Source organism: Hemiscyllium ocellatum, chromosome 21 (genome assembly GCF_020745735.1).
Source record: "Hemiscyllium ocellatum isolate sHemOce1 chromosome 21, sHemOce1.pat.X.cur, whole genome shotgun sequence".
Classification (NCBI taxonomy): domain Eukaryota; kingdom Metazoa; phylum Chordata; class Chondrichthyes; order Orectolobiformes; family Hemiscylliidae; genus Hemiscyllium; species Hemiscyllium ocellatum.
The window spans coordinates 64,319,040-64,337,251 of record NC_083421.1 but is presented as its reverse complement, the minus strand read 5'-3'; the positions used below and the strand labels follow the sequence as shown (position 1 = coordinate 64,337,251).

Genomic DNA, 18,212 nt, shown 5'->3' with positions numbered 1-18,212 from the left:
ACCTCAGGAAGGACATACTGGCACTGGAACGTGTCCAGCGGAGATTCACACGGATGATCCCTGGAATGGTAGGTCTAACATATGAGGAACAGCTGAGGATCCTGGGTTTGTATTAATTGGAGTTTAGAAGATTAAGGGGAGACTTAATAGAGACGTACAAGATAATACATGGCTTGGAAAGGGTGAACGCTAGGAAATTATTTCCATTAGGCGAGGAGACTAGGACCCGTGGACACAGCCTTAGAATTAGAGGGGGTCAATTCAGAACAGAAATGCGGAGACATTTCTTCAGCCAGAGAGTGGTGGGCCTGTGGAATTCATTGCCACAGGGTGCAGTGGAGGCCGGGACGCTAAATGTCTTCAAGGCAGAGATTGATAGATTCTTGTTGTCTCGAGGAATTAAGGGCTATGGGGAGAATGCTGATAAGTGGAGTTGAAATGCCCATCAGCCATGATTGAATGGACTCGATGGTCCGAGTGGCCTTACTTCCACTCCTATGTCTTATCCCTCATGATTTTATAAACCTCAATAAAGTCATAAGTCAGCTTCCAGAGACTACAGCTCCAGCCTATTCAGCCCCTCCCTATAGCTCAAATCCTTCAAACCGAGCAATATCCTTGGAAATCTTTTCTGAACCCTTTCAAGTTTCACTACATCCTTCCGATAGGAGGGACACCAGAATTGCACACACTAACTAAAGTGATCTCACCAATGTCCTGTACAGCCGCAACATGACCTCCCAACTCCTGTACTCAATACTCTGAACTATAAAAAAAAGAGAAAACGCTGGAAAATCTCAGCAGGTCTGGCAGCATCTGTAAGGAGAGAAAAGAGCTGACGTTTCGAGTCTAACTGACCCTTTGTTAAAGCTTAGACTCGAAACATCAACTCTTTTCTCTCCATACAGATGCAGCCAGACCTGCTGAGATTTTCCAGCGTTTTCTCTTTTGGTTTCAGATTGCAGCATCCGCAGTAATGCTTTTATTAAAAAAAGCATACCAAACGCCTTCTTCACTATCCTATCTAACTGCGACTTCACTTTCAAGGAACAACGAACCTGCACTCCAAGGTCTCTTTGTTCAGCAGAATTTCCCAGGACCTTCCTATTACTTAAAGTCCTGCTAAGATTTGCCTGTCCAAAGTGCAGCACCTCACACTTATCTAAATTAAACTCCAATTGCCACCCCTCAGCTCATTAGCTCATCTGATCAAGATTTGTTGTACACTGAAGTAACCTTCTTCGCTGTCCACCACACCTCCAATTTTGGTGTCATCTACAATCTTGCTAACGTTAACTCCTATGTTCACATTCAAATCATTTCTATAAATGACAGAGGGTAGTGGACCCAGCACCGATTCTTGTAGCACACCACTGGTCACAGGCCTCCAGTCTGAAAAGCAACCCTCCATCACCACCCACTGTCTTCTACCTTCAAGCCAGTTCTGTATCCAAATGGCTAGTTTTCCCTATATTCCGTGAGATCTAATCTTGCAAACCAGCCACCATGAGGAACCTTGTTGAACGCCTCACTGAAGTCCACATCGACCTCATCTACCGCTCTACCCTCATCAATCCTCTTTGTTACTTCTTCAAAAAACTCAATCAAGATTATGAGACATGATTTCCCACACACAAAGCCATGTTGACTATCCCTAACCAGTCCATGCCTTTCCAAATACATGTCCATCCTGTCCCTCAGGATTCCCTCCAACAACTTGTCCACCACTGACATCAGGCTCACTAGTCTATAGTTCCCTGGCTTGTCCTTACCACCTTTCTTAAACAGTGGCACCATGTTAGCCAATCTCCAATCTTCTGGCACCTCACCTGTGACTATCGATGACACAAATATCTCAGTAAGAGGAATAGCAATCACTTCCCTAGCTTCCCACAGAATTCTAAGGGATCCTGGGGATTTATCCACTTTTATGTGTTTCAAGGCATCCAGCACTTCCTCCTCCGCAATATGGACATTTTTCATCTATTTCCCTACACTTTACATCTTCCATGCCCTTTTCCACAATAAATACTGATGCAAAATACTCATTTAGTATCTCCTGCGGCTCCACACTAAGGTGCCTTGCTGATCTTTGAGGGGCCCTCTTCTCTCCCTAGCTAACCTTTTGTCCTTAATGTATTTCTAGAAACCCCTTGAATTCTCCCTAACCCTATTTGCCAAAGCTATCTCATGTCCCCTTTTTGCCCTCCTGATTTCTCTCTTAACTATACTCCTATATATATATACTGCCTTTATATACTCTTCTAAGGATTCACTTGATTTATTCTGTCTATACCTTGCATATGCTTCCTTCTTTTTCTTAATCAAACTCTCAATTTCATTAATCCAGCATTCCCTATACCTTCCAACCTTTCCTTTCACCCTAACAGGAATATACCTTCTTTGGACTCTTGTTATCTCATTTCTGACGGCTTCCCATTTTCCTGCCATCCCTTTACCTGCGAACATCTGCCTCCAATCAGCTTTTGAAAGTTCTTGCCTAATAACATCAAAATTGGACTTTCTCCAATTTAGAACTTCAACTTTTAGATCTAGTCTATCCTTGTCCATCACTGTTTTACAACTAATAGAATTATGGTTGCTGGCCCCAAAGTGCTCCTCCACTGACACCACAGTCACCTGCCCTGCCTTATTTCCCAATAGTAGGTCAAGTTTTGCACCTTCTCTAGTAGGTACATCCACATACTGAATCAGAAAAGTTTCTTGTACACACTTAACAAATTCCTCTCCATCTAAACCCTTAACATTATGGCAGTCCCAGTCTATGTTTGGAAAGTTAAAATCCCCTACCATAACCACCCTATTATTCTTAAAGATAACAGAGATCTCCTTACACATTTGTTTCTCAATTTCCCTCCGACTATTAGGGGATCTATAATACAATGCCAATAAGGTGATCATCCCTTTATTTCTCAGTTCCACCCAAATAACTTCTCTGGATGCTGTAATGCTATCCCTAATCAAAAACACCAGTCCCCCTCCTCTCTTGCCTCCCTTTCTCTCCTTCCTGTAGCATTTGTATCCTGGAACATTAAGCTGCCATTCCTGTCCATCCCTGAGCAACGATTCTATAATTGCTATGATACTCCATTCCCATGTTACTAACCATGCCCTGAGTTCATCTGCCTTGCATCGAAATAAATGCAGTTTAATTTATCAGTCCTACCTTGTACCCTGCTTTGTCCCTGCCTGCCCTGACTGATTGGCACAGTTGAGAATAAAGTGAGTCAGTCTCAGATTGATCTCTTTCCTCACTATCTCCCTGGGTCCCACCCACTGCCCTCTTTACTAGTTTAAATCCTCCAAGCAGCTCGAGCAAATCTCCCTGCCAGTATATTAGACCCCTTCCAATTTAGGTGCAATCCATCCTTCTTGTACAGGTCACTTCTACCCCAAAAGAACTTCCAAAGATCCAAAAATGTGAATCCTTCTTCCATACACCAGCTCCTCAGCTATGTATTAATCTGCTCTATCCTCCTATTCCTGCCCTCACTAGCTTGTAGCACCGGGAGTAATCCAGATATTACTACTCTCAAGAACCTCTTTTCTAAATTCCTGCCTAACTCTCTGTAATCTCCCTTCAAAATCTCAACCTTTTCCTTTCCTATGTCATTGTTTTCACTGTGTACAATAACCTCCTGCTGGCCCCTCTCTCCCTTGAGAATATTCTGTAGCCCCTCTGAGACATCCTTGATCCTGGTACCAGGGAAGCAACACACCATTCTGATTTTTCGCTGGTGGCCATAGAAACATCTGTCTGTACCTCGGACTAGAGACTCCACTAACACAATCGATTTCTTGGAACCCAACATACCCCTCATTACATTTCACCAGACTCAAACATTATCTCTCCTTCATTCCCACAGATGCTGCTGGGCTGTTGAACTTCCCCGGCAATTTCAGTTCTTATTTCAGATCTCCAGCCTCCACAGTTCCTTTTTGTTTTATTAAAGAAGGTGACGGTAAATCAGCAGCTTACATTACACCCTGCCTAAAATGGGCTGTTGATCTATTATCATTTACTGCTGCAATTACATATGATTCTCAGCTGAAAGTTAGCAGTCAGCTATTACTTTGCCGCTTTGTATTTAGGGAAATGAGAAGCTAGTTGAAAGACTTTCCTCTTCCATCTTACCATCTCTCTGATTTTCCCCTTCATCTGTCTCTTGGTCTGGATGACTGAAGCCAGGTCTCCTACAGGAGAATAGTCCATGACCATACAAACTGTGACAGCTGACACCTGAACAGCAAATAACAACAACAAAATGAAGGATAAAAAATTGCAGTGCATCCCAGCTACCTTGAAAGTATGGGAAAAGCTTGCACTTATCTAGAGCCTCTCACACCTCAGCACATTATAAGCACTGTACAAACAATGAAGCATTTGTTGCTTAAGCAGTTGCTGTTACAATGTTCAGAAAGAGAAAAACATTTTTATATATCAAGAACTCAAGAAATGAGATTATTGAACAAATTGGCTACTTATGTTGATGTTAGTTGAGAGATAAACATTGGTCCAAGACACAAAGGAGTACATCTGTGCTTTTCAGCATAATTGTTCTGTTGGATCTTCACATCCAGTTGACAGGGGAAACAGAAGCTCAGTTTAATATTTCATTTGAAATATACCACTCTAAGAGTGCAATGCTCCCTCAGAACTGTCTTTCTGACAGTACAGCACTCCCTTTGCACTCACCCTCTCACAGCACAGCACTCCATCAGAACTTACTCTCCAATACTGCAGTGATGCCTCTTTACTGCCTCTCTGACTCCGTAACAAACCCTTTGTAGTGAAGCATTCCTCAGTACTGGCTCTCTGACAGTGCAACACTCCCTCAGTATTGGTCCTCCAACAGTACAACACTTGCTCAATACTGCTTCTCTGTTAGTTCAGCATTCCCTCAGTACTACCTCTCTGGCAGTATGGTGCTCACTCAGTACTGCTTCTCCAGCTATGCAGCAATCCCTCAGCACTGCTTTTCTGACATTATAGTGCTCCTTTAGTATTGATTTTCAGACAGTGCGACACCCTGTTACAACTGGCCCTCAGACAGAGCACCACTCATCACCACTGCTATGTAATTTGTTAGAAATCTCTGGATTTGAAGTCAGAGGCAACAATACTATGCATGAGGCTAAGCTGCTGTTATTACCGTAATAACTAGCAGAAACCTAAAGTGTGTTCAGTGTTAGCCTGGATGCTGTTATCAGGTTTCAGTACTGGTTGAAACTATAAATTCCTGCATCCAAAAGAAGCCAATGTCATCAACTAGTACTGGGAGTGATTCTGAACATTATTTAATGTGAACTTAGATAAATGCCGTAGTGTTTGGATGAAATGTAGTTTACTTAGGGTGTAAGTTGGGATGCCGACCAGGAGAACAATGAAATAGTCAAATTTAAAATTACAAAAGCAGGGTGAGTGCTTCAGAAGCAGATGAACCCAGTTACAGCCATGTTAGCCAAGGCAGGGCTTAAATCACTCTACTCAGCAGAATCTGGCTGACTTTGCAAACTGTATTCAACATCTCATCAGGCAGGAACTCACCCCACTAACTGATTAGAGAGGACAAGAGAATATGATTACAGACACAGAATTGTCAAGCAATTGCACCTCATACCTCATGATCCCAAGAAACAAATATCTCCTCATAATGGCAGATATTAGGATGATCCAGTTTTAATATGATCATTGCCTATGACAAGAAAAGATGACAAATTAACATAGGATGACATGTCATTGACATAAAGCCACTAATGTACACAACCATTATGCTAAAAATGGCTTCCTTTGACACATGCACCATTGTCACTGCTCATCTCTCTAACAGAGGCACGAGTACAGGAATAGAATAAAGCAGAATCATTACATTCAAAACCATTCTACACCCCAGAGTAAAGATCCCTCTACTTTTTTAAACTGAAAGTAAAGTTCCCCAACAGAGTGAAGCTCTGTAGTGATTGGAATGGGGGTCAGATTGGTCTTGTTGAATATGAGATCCCTCACTGGGGCTGTTAACCTGGGTCAACTAGGAAGCCCTGGCTGACAGATATAATCAGGAGTGTCAGGAGTTCTGCTCACTCTAGGAGCTGGCTCAGTGCTAGTTGGGTCTGTGTCAACTACTAAATAAAGGGTGACAGGATATCAGCCTCTGGACAGTTATTTCAGTGACAGTGAGGGAAAACAGCATGCTCACAAAGAAAATTTGTTCACAACAACAGTCTTTGAGTTGAGCAATCCTTCTGACTGCTTGCGGATCCACAGCAATTACGGTTATTAGCAACCTAACTTTTCCAGAGGCACCAGATACTAAGAGTTGACTTGTATAGCTATAATATTTTATGACTCCAAGCCTCCCCTTATTCTGAGATGCTACTGCTTTTATTCAGCGGTTCAAGAATCAATGGAATCCATATCAGGAATTTTGATGGGTTTAAGAAGACTGACAGAGGCATGTGACTTTGGGTTAACCCTGTATGAGATGCTGAGAGACAGTTTGGTATTTGGTATTAATGATGTAACCATGCAAAAGTGCCCACTAGCTGAAGCCCTAATGGACTTCAAACAGGCACTACAACTGGCTTTGTCGTTAGAAAATATGGCAGGCAGACCATGAGAACTACAGGAGATCCCAGTGGAAGTGGATAGCCTCACCACAGCAAGTGGCATATTATGGTGAACAATAGTGACATCCTGTGTAAAGGTTGCTGCCAGATAGTGGCTGAACTCCACAGGTTCATCAGGTTTCCAAAATGAAAATGCCGACAAGACGTTATGCCTGGTGGCCAGGACTAGATGCTGACATAGGTGCATTGGTGGGGCAGTGTCCAGAGTGTCAACGAGGATAAAGATTACCACCAGCAGCTCCCCCGCATTTGTGGGAATGGCCAGGTAAACCCCGGACTCAGTTACATGTTGACTATGTTGGTCCTTTCATGGGTTCAATTTTCTTGGTCATTGTGGATGCCCATTCAAAATGTTTGGGCTTACAGAGAGTTCATTGAGCAAAATCAGAGATGACTACTAAACTGTGAGTACCATTCGCGATACAGAGACTCCCAAAAGTATTGTTCAGGGACAATAGGACATCATTTACTAGCAGGGATTTTGAGTATTTCCCAAAGTCAAATGTTATTCAGCATTTCAGACACTTCCATACCATTCATTATCCAATGGTGGAAACAGCAGTCCAAATGCTGAAGGCAGGTTTAAAGGAAGTCTACAGCTTCACTCAATATCAAACTATCCTGGTTCCTGTTCAATTATAGGACTATCCCTCACGCAACTACAGGGATAGCTCCAGAGTTGCAGATGGGAAGAAGACCACCATACCAGGTGAAACCTGATGTTCATGGACTCGGGGAGGAGTTGGAACAGCAACAGGAATGCCAATGCCGGCCACATGCCTCCTCTAAGCGAGAGAGACCGTTTATTTCAGGGGACAAATTCTGGTGTCGAAACCATGGAAATGGGTACAAGGCAAGGTTGATGTGAGGTCATATCCCATGATAAAAAAAGTCTGGATCGGCAATGCGATCTTAAATAAATATGTGGGTCACATGAAAACTGCTACCTCACAACTGGGCAGGAGAAAAACCTATCTTCTCCTTCACAACAGCTAAAAAGGCTGTCAGAAACCGTGTGTTGTTCCCCTCTATCTACTGTTGAAGTAACCTCATAGTGCAAAATTGATGCAACCTCCATACAGTTACTGCCTGAAGAAGAGGAGGAATCTCTCCCTATAAAGTCCAGGCACAGGAGACAGGCTACAGTCTGGTACACACCACTGTGTCCAAATCACAAACAGAGGAAGCAGACCTGGGGCAAAACATCCCAGGAGAAGATACATCCCAGACTGGCGATGGAGGTGAAATGTAGTGATTGGAAAGAGGGCCAGCAGATCTCACTCAGTTTGAGACCCTTGATAAGCCCAGGTTAACAGCCCCAATCTGGGAGCCCTGGCCAACAGATATAAACAGGAGATTCAGAGTCTCCTCCCTCTACGGACTAGCTCTGAGTTGGCTGGTCAGAGTCCATGTACTAAGCACGTGTAAATAAACTGTGACTTGGTGATAGGACACTGGTCTCTGGGCCATTTTTTCAAGGTGCCTCTGCATTGTCCCCATCAACCACTCCCAGAGAGGGACAGTACAGATTGATCTAGAGTAAAGTTTACTCTACACTGTAAGAAACAAAAATAGAATTGTTGGGTAAACTCAGCACATTTGGCAGCAACTGTGAGAGAAAAGAGACTTACTGTTTAAAGTTCAGTGACTCTTCTCCAAAACGGATAAGAACCAGGAAAAGGTGGTATTTATGCTAATGGCGGGCGGTGGGTAGGAGAAGTAGTGAACAGATAGGTGGAGGCAAAACTCAGAGAGAGAGGCAAAGGGATTGTTGACAATTAGCTAGAGACAAGAAGCCAGATAAGATAATACTATGGGCTAAAAGTTGAAATTGGATTGGCTGTGCTGAAAACAACCCATGTCATGCTGTAAAATTATTGAACTCAATGCTGAGTCCTGAAGGCTGAGTGAGGTCCCAAGTGGAAAATGAGATGTTGTTCCTCCAGCTTGTGTTGAACCTCGCTGGAGCACAGCAGGAGGCCTGAGAGAGATATAATGACATAGAAACATGATAGTGCGTTGAAGTAAACAATTGGGATCATTTTTACAGACAGAACATCAGTGTTCTGTGAAGTAGTCACACAGTCTGTGCTTTGTCGCCCCAATGTAGAAGTGAAACAGGCAAGTCCTACACTTTACTCCCTCAATATCTAAGGTCCCAGACACATCTTCCAGATGAAGCAGTAATTTGCCTGCACTTCACACAACCTAATCTACTGTATTCGTTGTTCAGTGCGGTCTCCTCTACATTGGGAAGACAAATACAGACTGGGTAACTGCTTTGCAGAAAAACTCAGTCTGTCCATAAAACTTACTCTGAGCTTCCAGTTCCTTGCCACTTCAGCACATCACAATGTTCCTATTCCAAAGATTTTTGTCTCAGACTTGCTGCAGTGCTTCAGCAAAACTCAACACAACGTGGAAAAACCATCACCTCAGTTTCTGCATAAGAACCTTACACAGTCTTCAAAACGCAACATAGAGATTAACAATTTTAAAGACTGAGCACCTCCCATGATAACTATTACCCTTCCCCACACCCCCAGATCCCATCATGACATGGGTTCCTTTCAACACAGTCATCATTAATCATAATTTCATTTTCACCTATTATCTTCTCTTCTTCTCTGGCTTGCTATTAATAATCCCTTTGCATGCCTACCTTCTCTCTCTCTGGATTCCATCACCACCTATCACTCACTTTTCAGCACCTTCCGAAGAAACTATCCCCAACCAAAGTCCCTGTCACCAACAAAAATACCACTTTCTTGTCAGTTTATCAGTTTTGAAGAAGAGTCACTATACTTGAAACATTGATGGTGTTTTACCTCCACAGATGCTGCCAGAGCTGATGCATTTTTCTGACAATTTCTGATTTTATTTGTTTCAGATCTTCAACATCCTCAATTCTTTGTTTTTTTTCACTCTACAATGTCCCCATCAGCCACTTCAAGGTCAACAGTGTTAGATGCAGAGTAAAGTTCTTGCTACATTGTCCCCAAACACTTCCAGTTATCCATAGTACATGGATAGAGACTGAGTAAAGCTTCCTTGACCCCGATGTCTACACTCTGTGCATTATAGCTGAACCCTGTCACGTACAATGACCCCTGCAACTTAGGCTACATACTTACTTCTTCCATAGCACGATTGGCAGTTGCCTCATCCATACATTCAACCTAGTTTTAGGAGATGGGTAAAAATGGAACATAGCCAAAATTAAGTGCTTGAAGGACTGCAGTCAACATAGAATTACATTGGGTTATAGAAATATATAGCACAGAAACAGACCTTCTGTCCGATTTGTCCACGCTAACCAGATATCACAATGTGACCTAGTCCCAATTGCCAGCATTGGCCCATATACCTCTAAATCCTCCCTATTCATATACTAATCCAGATGCCTTTTAAATGTTATAATTGTACTCACCTCTACTACTTCCTGTGGCAGCTCGTTCCATGCATGCACCACTCTCCTTGTGAAAAAGTAACCCCTTAGGTTCTATTTAAGATCTTTCCCCTCTCACCTTAAACCCATGCCCTCTAGTTTTGGACTCCCCCACCCTGGGAAAAAGATTTCACCTATTCACCCTATTCACGCCCCTCATGATTTTATAAACTTCTCTAAGGTCACTCCTCAGTCTCCGATGCTTCAGAGAACTCAGCTTATTCAACCTTTCCCTATAACTGAAACCTCCGGACTCAGCAACAGCCTTGTAAATCTTTCCTGCACCCTCTCAAGTTTAACAAGATCTTTCCTGTAGAAGAAGAACAGAATTGCATGCAAAATTCTAAAAGTGGCCTCACCAATGTCCTGTAAAGCAGCAATATGACATTCCAACTTTCACATCTAAAATTTTGACCAATGAAAGCAATTGTGCCAAATGCCTTCTTCACCACTTCATCTCGCTGTGACTCCACTTTCAAGGAGCTATGCACCTGCACATCGGTGTGTCTTTGTTTGACAACACTCTCCAGGCCCTGTCATTAACTATGTAACTGCTGCCCTCACATACCACACCTCACATTTTTTTAAATTTCAAAAACATACTTTATGCAAAAAATTATTTCGATATCTATACAATTGGTCATGTCATTCTTATGCACACATTGCATTTCTTTACATACAGAGATCAGAATTAATCATTCGTATCTACAAGTCTGTACATTGACCATCCAGATATTTAACTGAGGCGTCAGCGGGGCCTAATTACTGAGTGGGTCTCCTGTTCTTCTTAGGCAGGCAGACCTTACACAGTGGTCTTTCCCACCGCGCCTTGGCGAAAGCTGCCCCAAACTTCAGCATGTCCCTCAACACATATTCCTGGACCTTGGAGTGTGCCACTCTGCAACACTCAGTCGGGGTCAACTCCTTCAGATGGAAGATCAACAGGTTTTGGACAGACCAAAGAGCATCTTTGACCGAGTTGATGATACTCCAGGCACAGTTCATGTTTGTCTCAGTGTGCGTCCCGGGGAACAGACCGTAGAGCACGGAGTCCCGCGTCACAGAGCTGCTCAGGATGAACCTCGACAAACACCACTACATTCCTCTCCAGAATTCCTTTGCATAGGCATATTCCAGAAGGAGGTGAGTGACCTCAGCTGCCACTCATCAGCCCACCAGCTCATCTGATCAAGGTCCCACGTACTCTGAGAAAAACTCTTTACTATTCATTACACAACCTATCTTGGTGTCATCTGAAACTTACTAACCAATGCTCTCCTATGTTGGCTTTACATTTCACACAAACAGTGGAAAGTCAGACTCATCCGGGAGGGGGAATCCCAACATAAAGAGCAGCATCAACAACATGTTTAAGTTGTTCTCTTAATGTAGCAATAACCCAAAGGCACCTCACTGACGCAATCAAACAAAATCTGACACCAAGCTCGCAAAAGGAAATATCAGGATGCCGATCAAATGCTTGCTTAAGTGGACAGGTTTTAACCAATGTCTTAAAAGAGCGAAGAGAGCATTTGGGTGCACAGTGTGTGATTAGTCTGACTAAGGTATGGTATGTGAGTGAACTGCAGAATGGGAAGAAACCTCTAGAGGCTGCTGAATGTTCAATGTTTTAATTTGATGAGCAGGTAGACAATTACAGTTATTTTAATCAAATCTATTCAGACTTGTTATGACACACATCCATGGCAAGTTTGACTTGAACGCAGACCTTCTGGCCCAGAAATAGGGCGAACCAACCATTATACCACAAGATCCTTTAGTAAGGCAACTATATTGTGAGTTTAAGATTTTCTTCCTCAAAATATTGTCAGTAGGTTCTGGGAAAATAGAGGTCTTGCATTAAACGTAGATCTTAACCAGTTAAATTACTGTATCTTTTTCCAGAATTTCCTAATGCGCTTTTCCACTCAGATATTCCATAACAAATGCCTCCTGCTTACTCACACTGAGGCCTTAAATGCCAAATTGGCTGTGACTCCTCATCCAGTTTTCAATCACAGAATAATTGGTTGTTTCCTGTCTTTCCCCAAATCTGTCTAGCTTCCTACTTTCCAACAAGTAGAATATCCAATCCACTCCCTTCCTCCATAACCATAGTGCCAAGGGAACATACATGGAATCCTCTGCCTGGGCTTAGCATAAAGTCCCGATTTCCTTCACTAATTTCCGAGCCTCCAGTAATTACTGAGCAGCTTTGGCCTCCCTCATGGAAAGTGTCGGTTTCAACAACTCCACCGTCCGCTCCAGCTTGGCCAGACACTTTTCAATCTCAATCGCCATGAACTGATCCTGCGCTGTAGAATCCTGCCGACTGTGCCAGAAATGTAACATTAAGATTTGAAAAGCCCCAAAGTTCAGGAGGCACACATTATTTATTCCTTTTGTATCAATATATTACAAACAGGAAGGAAAATTAGGGATCAAGAAGAAACTACCGAGAGTATGTACATGGAAAAAAAGCCTGAGAGTTAAGATGCTGTTGGCAAACCACTCACTAAGATTATGAGTATGCTTGTCCACCTAGGAACATCCACTTCACTGTTTATGGGTTCAAATTGTGCTCGCAAGGCTAATGAGCCCAATCCTAGAGCCATATCTCCAATTGAATTCTTGCACATGTGTCAGGAAGTAGGATTGGTCCTTGGACCCAAGATTGTTAGCATCCCTTTCCAGGCTCCTTTCTGTACCCCATCTTGCCAATTGTATTCTTGAAGAATTGTGTCCCTTCAGACAGGAAAACCCTCCAAGCAAGTTTCTTCTGAGCGGGTATCTTCCAGGTATTCATGTCTTTGTTGGATTACTTGAGGTAAGTTTCTTTTATCCTCATCTGTTTGAGTGCCTTCTTGAACTGGGCAAAGAAACTTTGCTATAGCAATCAGAGTTTAGACATCCTAAAAATGTGACTGGAACCAGCAAAGTAGGTTTCTGATTACAGTATTGATGCTAGTGCTACTGGATTCTTCAAAGATACTGGCTTTCCAGCTGATATGGAGAATCCATCTCAAATAGTGTTGATAGTACTTCTCCAAAGGCATCGAGATGGTGTCTATTTTTTTGAGCCATTTAGAAGAGTTGGAAGGACAACTATGTTATATACAGGGACTTTAGTGTCAGTAGTGATGTTGCAGTTGTTGAAGATTCTCAGCCACAGGCATCCAAAACAACATTCACAGACTGGAGGCAATGTTGAATGTCCGCATCAATATCAGCTTTAGATGAGAGATGGTTCCCCCCAAGTAGGGGAAATGTTCCACAATTGGAAGGATTTCTCCATTGATTTTTAATGAAAGAATAGACCTGAACTTGTCCTGAGACAAGTTTGTAAAGGATTCAAGTCCTGAGACTGGTTCTTCAGTATCTTCCACAAAAGTGTTGTGAGGTTTGAAGATTGTTTTCCCATCGTGCGGAAATGTCATCCACATACTGAAGTTCCACAACTGACGTCAGTGTTGTTTACTTTTTGGATTTCAATCAGCTGAGGTTGAGACATTTTCTGGCCATCCTGCAGACAGTGTCCACACCATTGGAAAACCTTTTCTTGACAAGATGAAGAGAAGGATGATCGCAACATCACATTCCTGCTTGAATCCTGTCTTGACCTCAAAGCTTTCTGTCATTACCATCAATAAGGACCGTTGCTGACATCTCATCATGGAGGAGACAAAGGATGTTAATAAATTTCTCTGGACAGCCAGGCTTTGACAGGATCTTCCATAGCACTTCCTGAGTGACTGATTTGATCAAGGCTTTTAACTCAATGTAAAGTGGTTGGTGTTGTTCTTGGCATTTCTCTTGGAGTTGCTGAACAGTGGAAGTCATGTTCATAGTTCCATTTTTGGTTGGAAGCCATACTAGCTTTCCGAAAGGATTTCTTCAGAGACAGGGAGGAGATGGCTAGGGAGGACTTGCGCAATTGTCTTTCTGGCGATGAAGAGTAGGGAAATTTCTTAGTAGTTCCAACAGACCACTTTGTATCCTCCCTTGAAGACTGTAGTAGCGTTCGTAACTATGAGATCAGCAGGGATTTCGTCTTTGTCTCAGATTTACAAGAATAATTGATGGAGATATAAGGTGAGCTCTACTCTTTCAAATTTAAAACAATGGGTTGGAATCTTTGGTCTCTGTGCTCCCTCTCCCTCTCCAGCTCTCCTTCTGTGTTTTTAACACACCTTGTTTTTTAATCCATAAGAAGGGAGTGTTCACTGCTCCACCTGCCCTCCTGCACCATCATCACTTGCTAGCAGAAGTCCTGGCAAACTGTTCAACTCCCTTGCTCAGTACCACTTGCTCTGGGTGAAAGTCATTTTAAACTCTCCTCTAATCCTTCTACTAGTTATTTTAAATCTGTCTCCTTACTTATTGATCTCACAGCTAATAAAAATAGAGTGGATAGGAAGGACCTATCTCACTCCTGATAATTTTATTCATTTCACAGAAATCCAATTTCAGCCTTCTCTGTCTTAAAGAAAACAACACAGCATATCCAGCCTTTCATTAACACTAAAATTCTCCATTCCAAATAACATTGTCGTAAATCTCCTGTCATTTCCAGCGTCACCACATTCTTTCTGTGATGCAATGACCAGAACTGTACAGTACTCTTGCTCAGGTCTAACTATTATCCACGTCGGGACTACACTCTTCATAAGTCTGTTTCTACTCTCTTCATTTAAACTGACTGAAATATCTGTTTGCTCATCCCTGATTCATTCATCTTGTTCTTTATTAACTGATTCCTACATCTGTTCTTGAATGGCCTTATTAACATTAAAACTGAATGAGGGGCAACTCCAGTTGAAAAGCAGGATCAAACTATGTCCATCTATTGGGTGCCCTTGAACAGAGTGGCACCCTAAGCGATTTCAGAAGGCAATTGGGAGTCAACTAGTTCCTGCAGATCTGGAGTCACATGTTGGTCAGACAGGAAAAGGATGGGAGCATTCCTTCTCTAAAAGGACATTAGTAAACCAGATACATTATTTTTTTTTAAATGACAATTGAAAAGTTTTAAAGTCCAGATTTTTACTGAATAATATTTCACCATCAACCACGTTGAAATTTGAATTGAGGTTCGGAGGACATTTGCCTGGAGTTCTGGATTTCCAGCACATTCTTCAAGTAAACACATTTTCAGTTAACGAATTGAGGGGTTGGCAATTAGAGCTGATGTGATGAAAAATTACTTCATTTGGGAGTGTTCTTTACACCAGAGAGCTGTGGACGTCTGGTTATACAGTCATAGAGATGTACAGCATGGAAACAGACTCTTCGGTCCAACCCGTCCATGGCGACCAGATATCCCAACCCAATCTAGTCCCACCTGCCAGCACCCTCCAAAACTTCCTATTCATTTATCCATCCAAATGCCTCTTAAATGTTGCAATTTTACCAGCCTCCACCATATCCTCTGGCAGCTCATTCCATTAAAGTACCACCCTCTGTGTGAAAAGGTTGCCCCATAGGTCTCTGATATATCTTTCCCCTCTCACCCTAAACCTATGCCCTCTAGTTCTGGACTCCCCGATCCCAGGGAAAAGACTTTGTCTCCCTATCCAATCCATACCCCTCATAATTCTGTAAATCTCTAGAAGGTCACCCCTCAGCCTCTGACGTTCCGGGGAAAACAGCCCCAGCCTGTTCAGCCTCTCCCTATAGCTCAAATCTTCCAACCCTGGCAACATCCTTGTAAATCCTTTCTGAACCCTTTCAACTTTGTTGAGGATATTCAAGATAGAGATCAATAGGTTTTTGGACAGATGGGAATTGAGGTGTTTGAAGTTAGTGTGTAAAAATGCAGATGAAATAAAAATTCAGTCATGATTCTTTTGGTTAGCAGAACAGGTTCAGAGCTGGAAGATTTGCTCATGCTCCTACTTCTAAAGTCCTGTCAATATCATACGTAACTATGGAAACTCATTATATGTCATGTCACTGTGGATAGCAGTTTCATATCAACATGAATATTGTCCTGTCATCATGAATATCTATGTAAAGTCACTGTCAAAGCCTGTATCATGTCACTGGTGTTACATATGTCATTTCACCATGGATACACACGTTATGTCACCATGGATACGAGTCACATCACCATGGATACATACATTATGTCACCTTGGATACACACGTTATGTCACCATGGATACGAGTCACATCGCCATGGATACACACGTTATGTCACCATAGATACACACATTATGTCACCATGGATACACACGTTATGTCACCATGGATACGAGTCACATCGCCATGGATACACACGTTATGTCACCATGGATACACACATTATGTCACCATGTCACTTGTTGGGTCACACTGTGGATGTGTGTGTCATATCACCATGGATACCGGTGTCACTGTGGAGACCAGTCTTACCACTTTCATGGCAAATGTCGTCCCATCTCTAATACGCTTCACGATGTGCACGAACCCATGGCTGCCTCTGGGCTCTGTTTTCTGAATCTGGATGGGAATGGAGCAGAGAGAGTTGCTGCACAATAACTAAAACTCGGAATTCTTGCTGAAAAATGTACTGTTAATGAGAAGGTCGTTGTAAGGGGCGGAGATGGACCACAGCGGGCCTCAAGCTCCTGCAGGAGGAGAGGGGGGGATTTACCTGATAGTTGTCCATGGCGCCGACAGACGACGGCCTTCCCGCCTTCCCGCCCGTTACCAGGGCAACCCAGCCCGCGCACTGCACCATGGGGCCAAGGGAGGCCCAATAGCACAGGCCGCTGGAGTCACCATCTCCGATATAACACAGCACTTCATACATTTCCGTTCCATATTTACAATGTTATTGTCAAGGTTCATTGTTCCTTTCGAATTTGTACGAAAAATGCCGCTCTTACTGCGCGTGCGCAGCGAGGGAGCTTCAGGAGTCACGTGTCGTCACGTTTCGTCACATTTCACCCCCAATGACTCCTCCCCCAGAGAGACCATGAGGTCAATTCACCCCCACCCCAATGTCCCCCAGAGAGACCATGAGGTCAATTCACCCCCACCCCAATGTCTCCCAGAGAGAGACCATGAGGGTCAATTCACCCCCACCCCAATGTCCCCCAGAGAGAGACCATGAGGTCAATTCACCCCCACCCCAATGTCCCCCAGAGAGACCATGAGGTCAATTCACCCCCACCCCAATGTCTCCCAGAGAGAGACCATGAGGGTCAATTCACCCCCACCCCAATGTCTCCCAGAGAGAGACCATGAGGGTCAATTCACCCCCACCCCAATGTCTCCCAGAGAGAGACCATGAGGGTCAATTCACCCCCACCCCAATGTCTCCCAGAGAGACCATGAGGGTCGATTCACCTCCACCCCAATATCCCCCAGAGAGTTCATGAGGGTCAATTCACCCCAACCCCAATGTCCCCCAGAGAGACCATGAGGGTCAATTCACCCCCACCCCAATGTCCCCCAGAGAGACCAGGAATGTCAATTAAGCCCCACTCCAGTATCCCCCTAGAGACACCATGAGAATCAATTAAGCCCCAGCCCAATATCCCCCCAGAGAGACCATGAAGGTCAATTCACCCCCACCCCAATGTCCTCCCAGAGAGACCATGAAGGTCATTTAAACCCCACCCCAATATCCCTAGAGACATCATGAGGGTCAATTCATCCCATCCCAATGCCCCCAGAGAGACTGAGGGTGAATTCAAACCCACCAGCAATGTCCCTCTAGCATGACGGTCATTTTGCCCCCAAACTCAAAGAGGCTGTGGATGTTATTTCTCTCCCAATGCTCCTCACTGTATCTTGGTACATTCATCAATCAACAATAATGATGTAACTGCAAGTTGAAACTCAGCTTAACTTCACACGGGTGCAACGACTGGCTTTTTTATTAGCAAATATGGCCATTGGAGCAAGGTATTCCAATGGAAATGGTCACCTTCACTCAGCGCCACCCCCCCCCCCCCCCCCCCCAGCCCACAAGCCTCATTCCTGATGAAGGGCTTATGCCCAAAACATTGATTCTCCTGCTTCTTGGATGCTGCCGGACCTGCTGTGCTTTTCCAGCACCACACTCTCGCCTTCACCAGTCCAACTGGGAAACATCATGTGGGTGCAGGTAATTGCAAAGCCTTACTCA

At 43.5% G+C, this 18,212-nt stretch overlaps 1 protein-coding gene across 3 annotated transcripts in view; it reads right to left on the bottom strand.

Annotated features, from left to right (window-relative positions):
* The window catches only part of LOC132825737 (serine/threonine kinase-like domain-containing protein STKLD1), a 29,589-nt gene extending 12,812 nt beyond the window's left edge, over nt 1-16,777 (bottom strand). For 2 of the 3 annotated variants that reach the window (XM_060841165.1, XM_060841168.1), the window contains exons 1-5: nt 16,731-16,777; nt 16,490-16,576; nt 9,783-9,827; nt 5,643-5,717; nt 4,157-4,261 (exon numbers count right to left, since the gene is read on the bottom strand). In XM_060841165.1, the coding sequence (XP_060697148.1) occupies nt 4,157-4,261; nt 5,643-5,717; nt 9,783-9,827; nt 16,490-16,576; nt 16,731-16,745 (327 nt within the window). In that variant the 5' untranslated portion in view covers nt 16,746-16,777. The remainder of the gene's footprint in view (nt 1-4,156; nt 4,262-5,642; nt 5,718-9,782; nt 9,828-16,489; nt 16,577-16,730) is intronic. The other variant, XM_060841166.1, reaches the window with a different exon arrangement.
* Between the last annotated feature and the right edge of the window lie 1,435 nt (nt 16,778-18,212).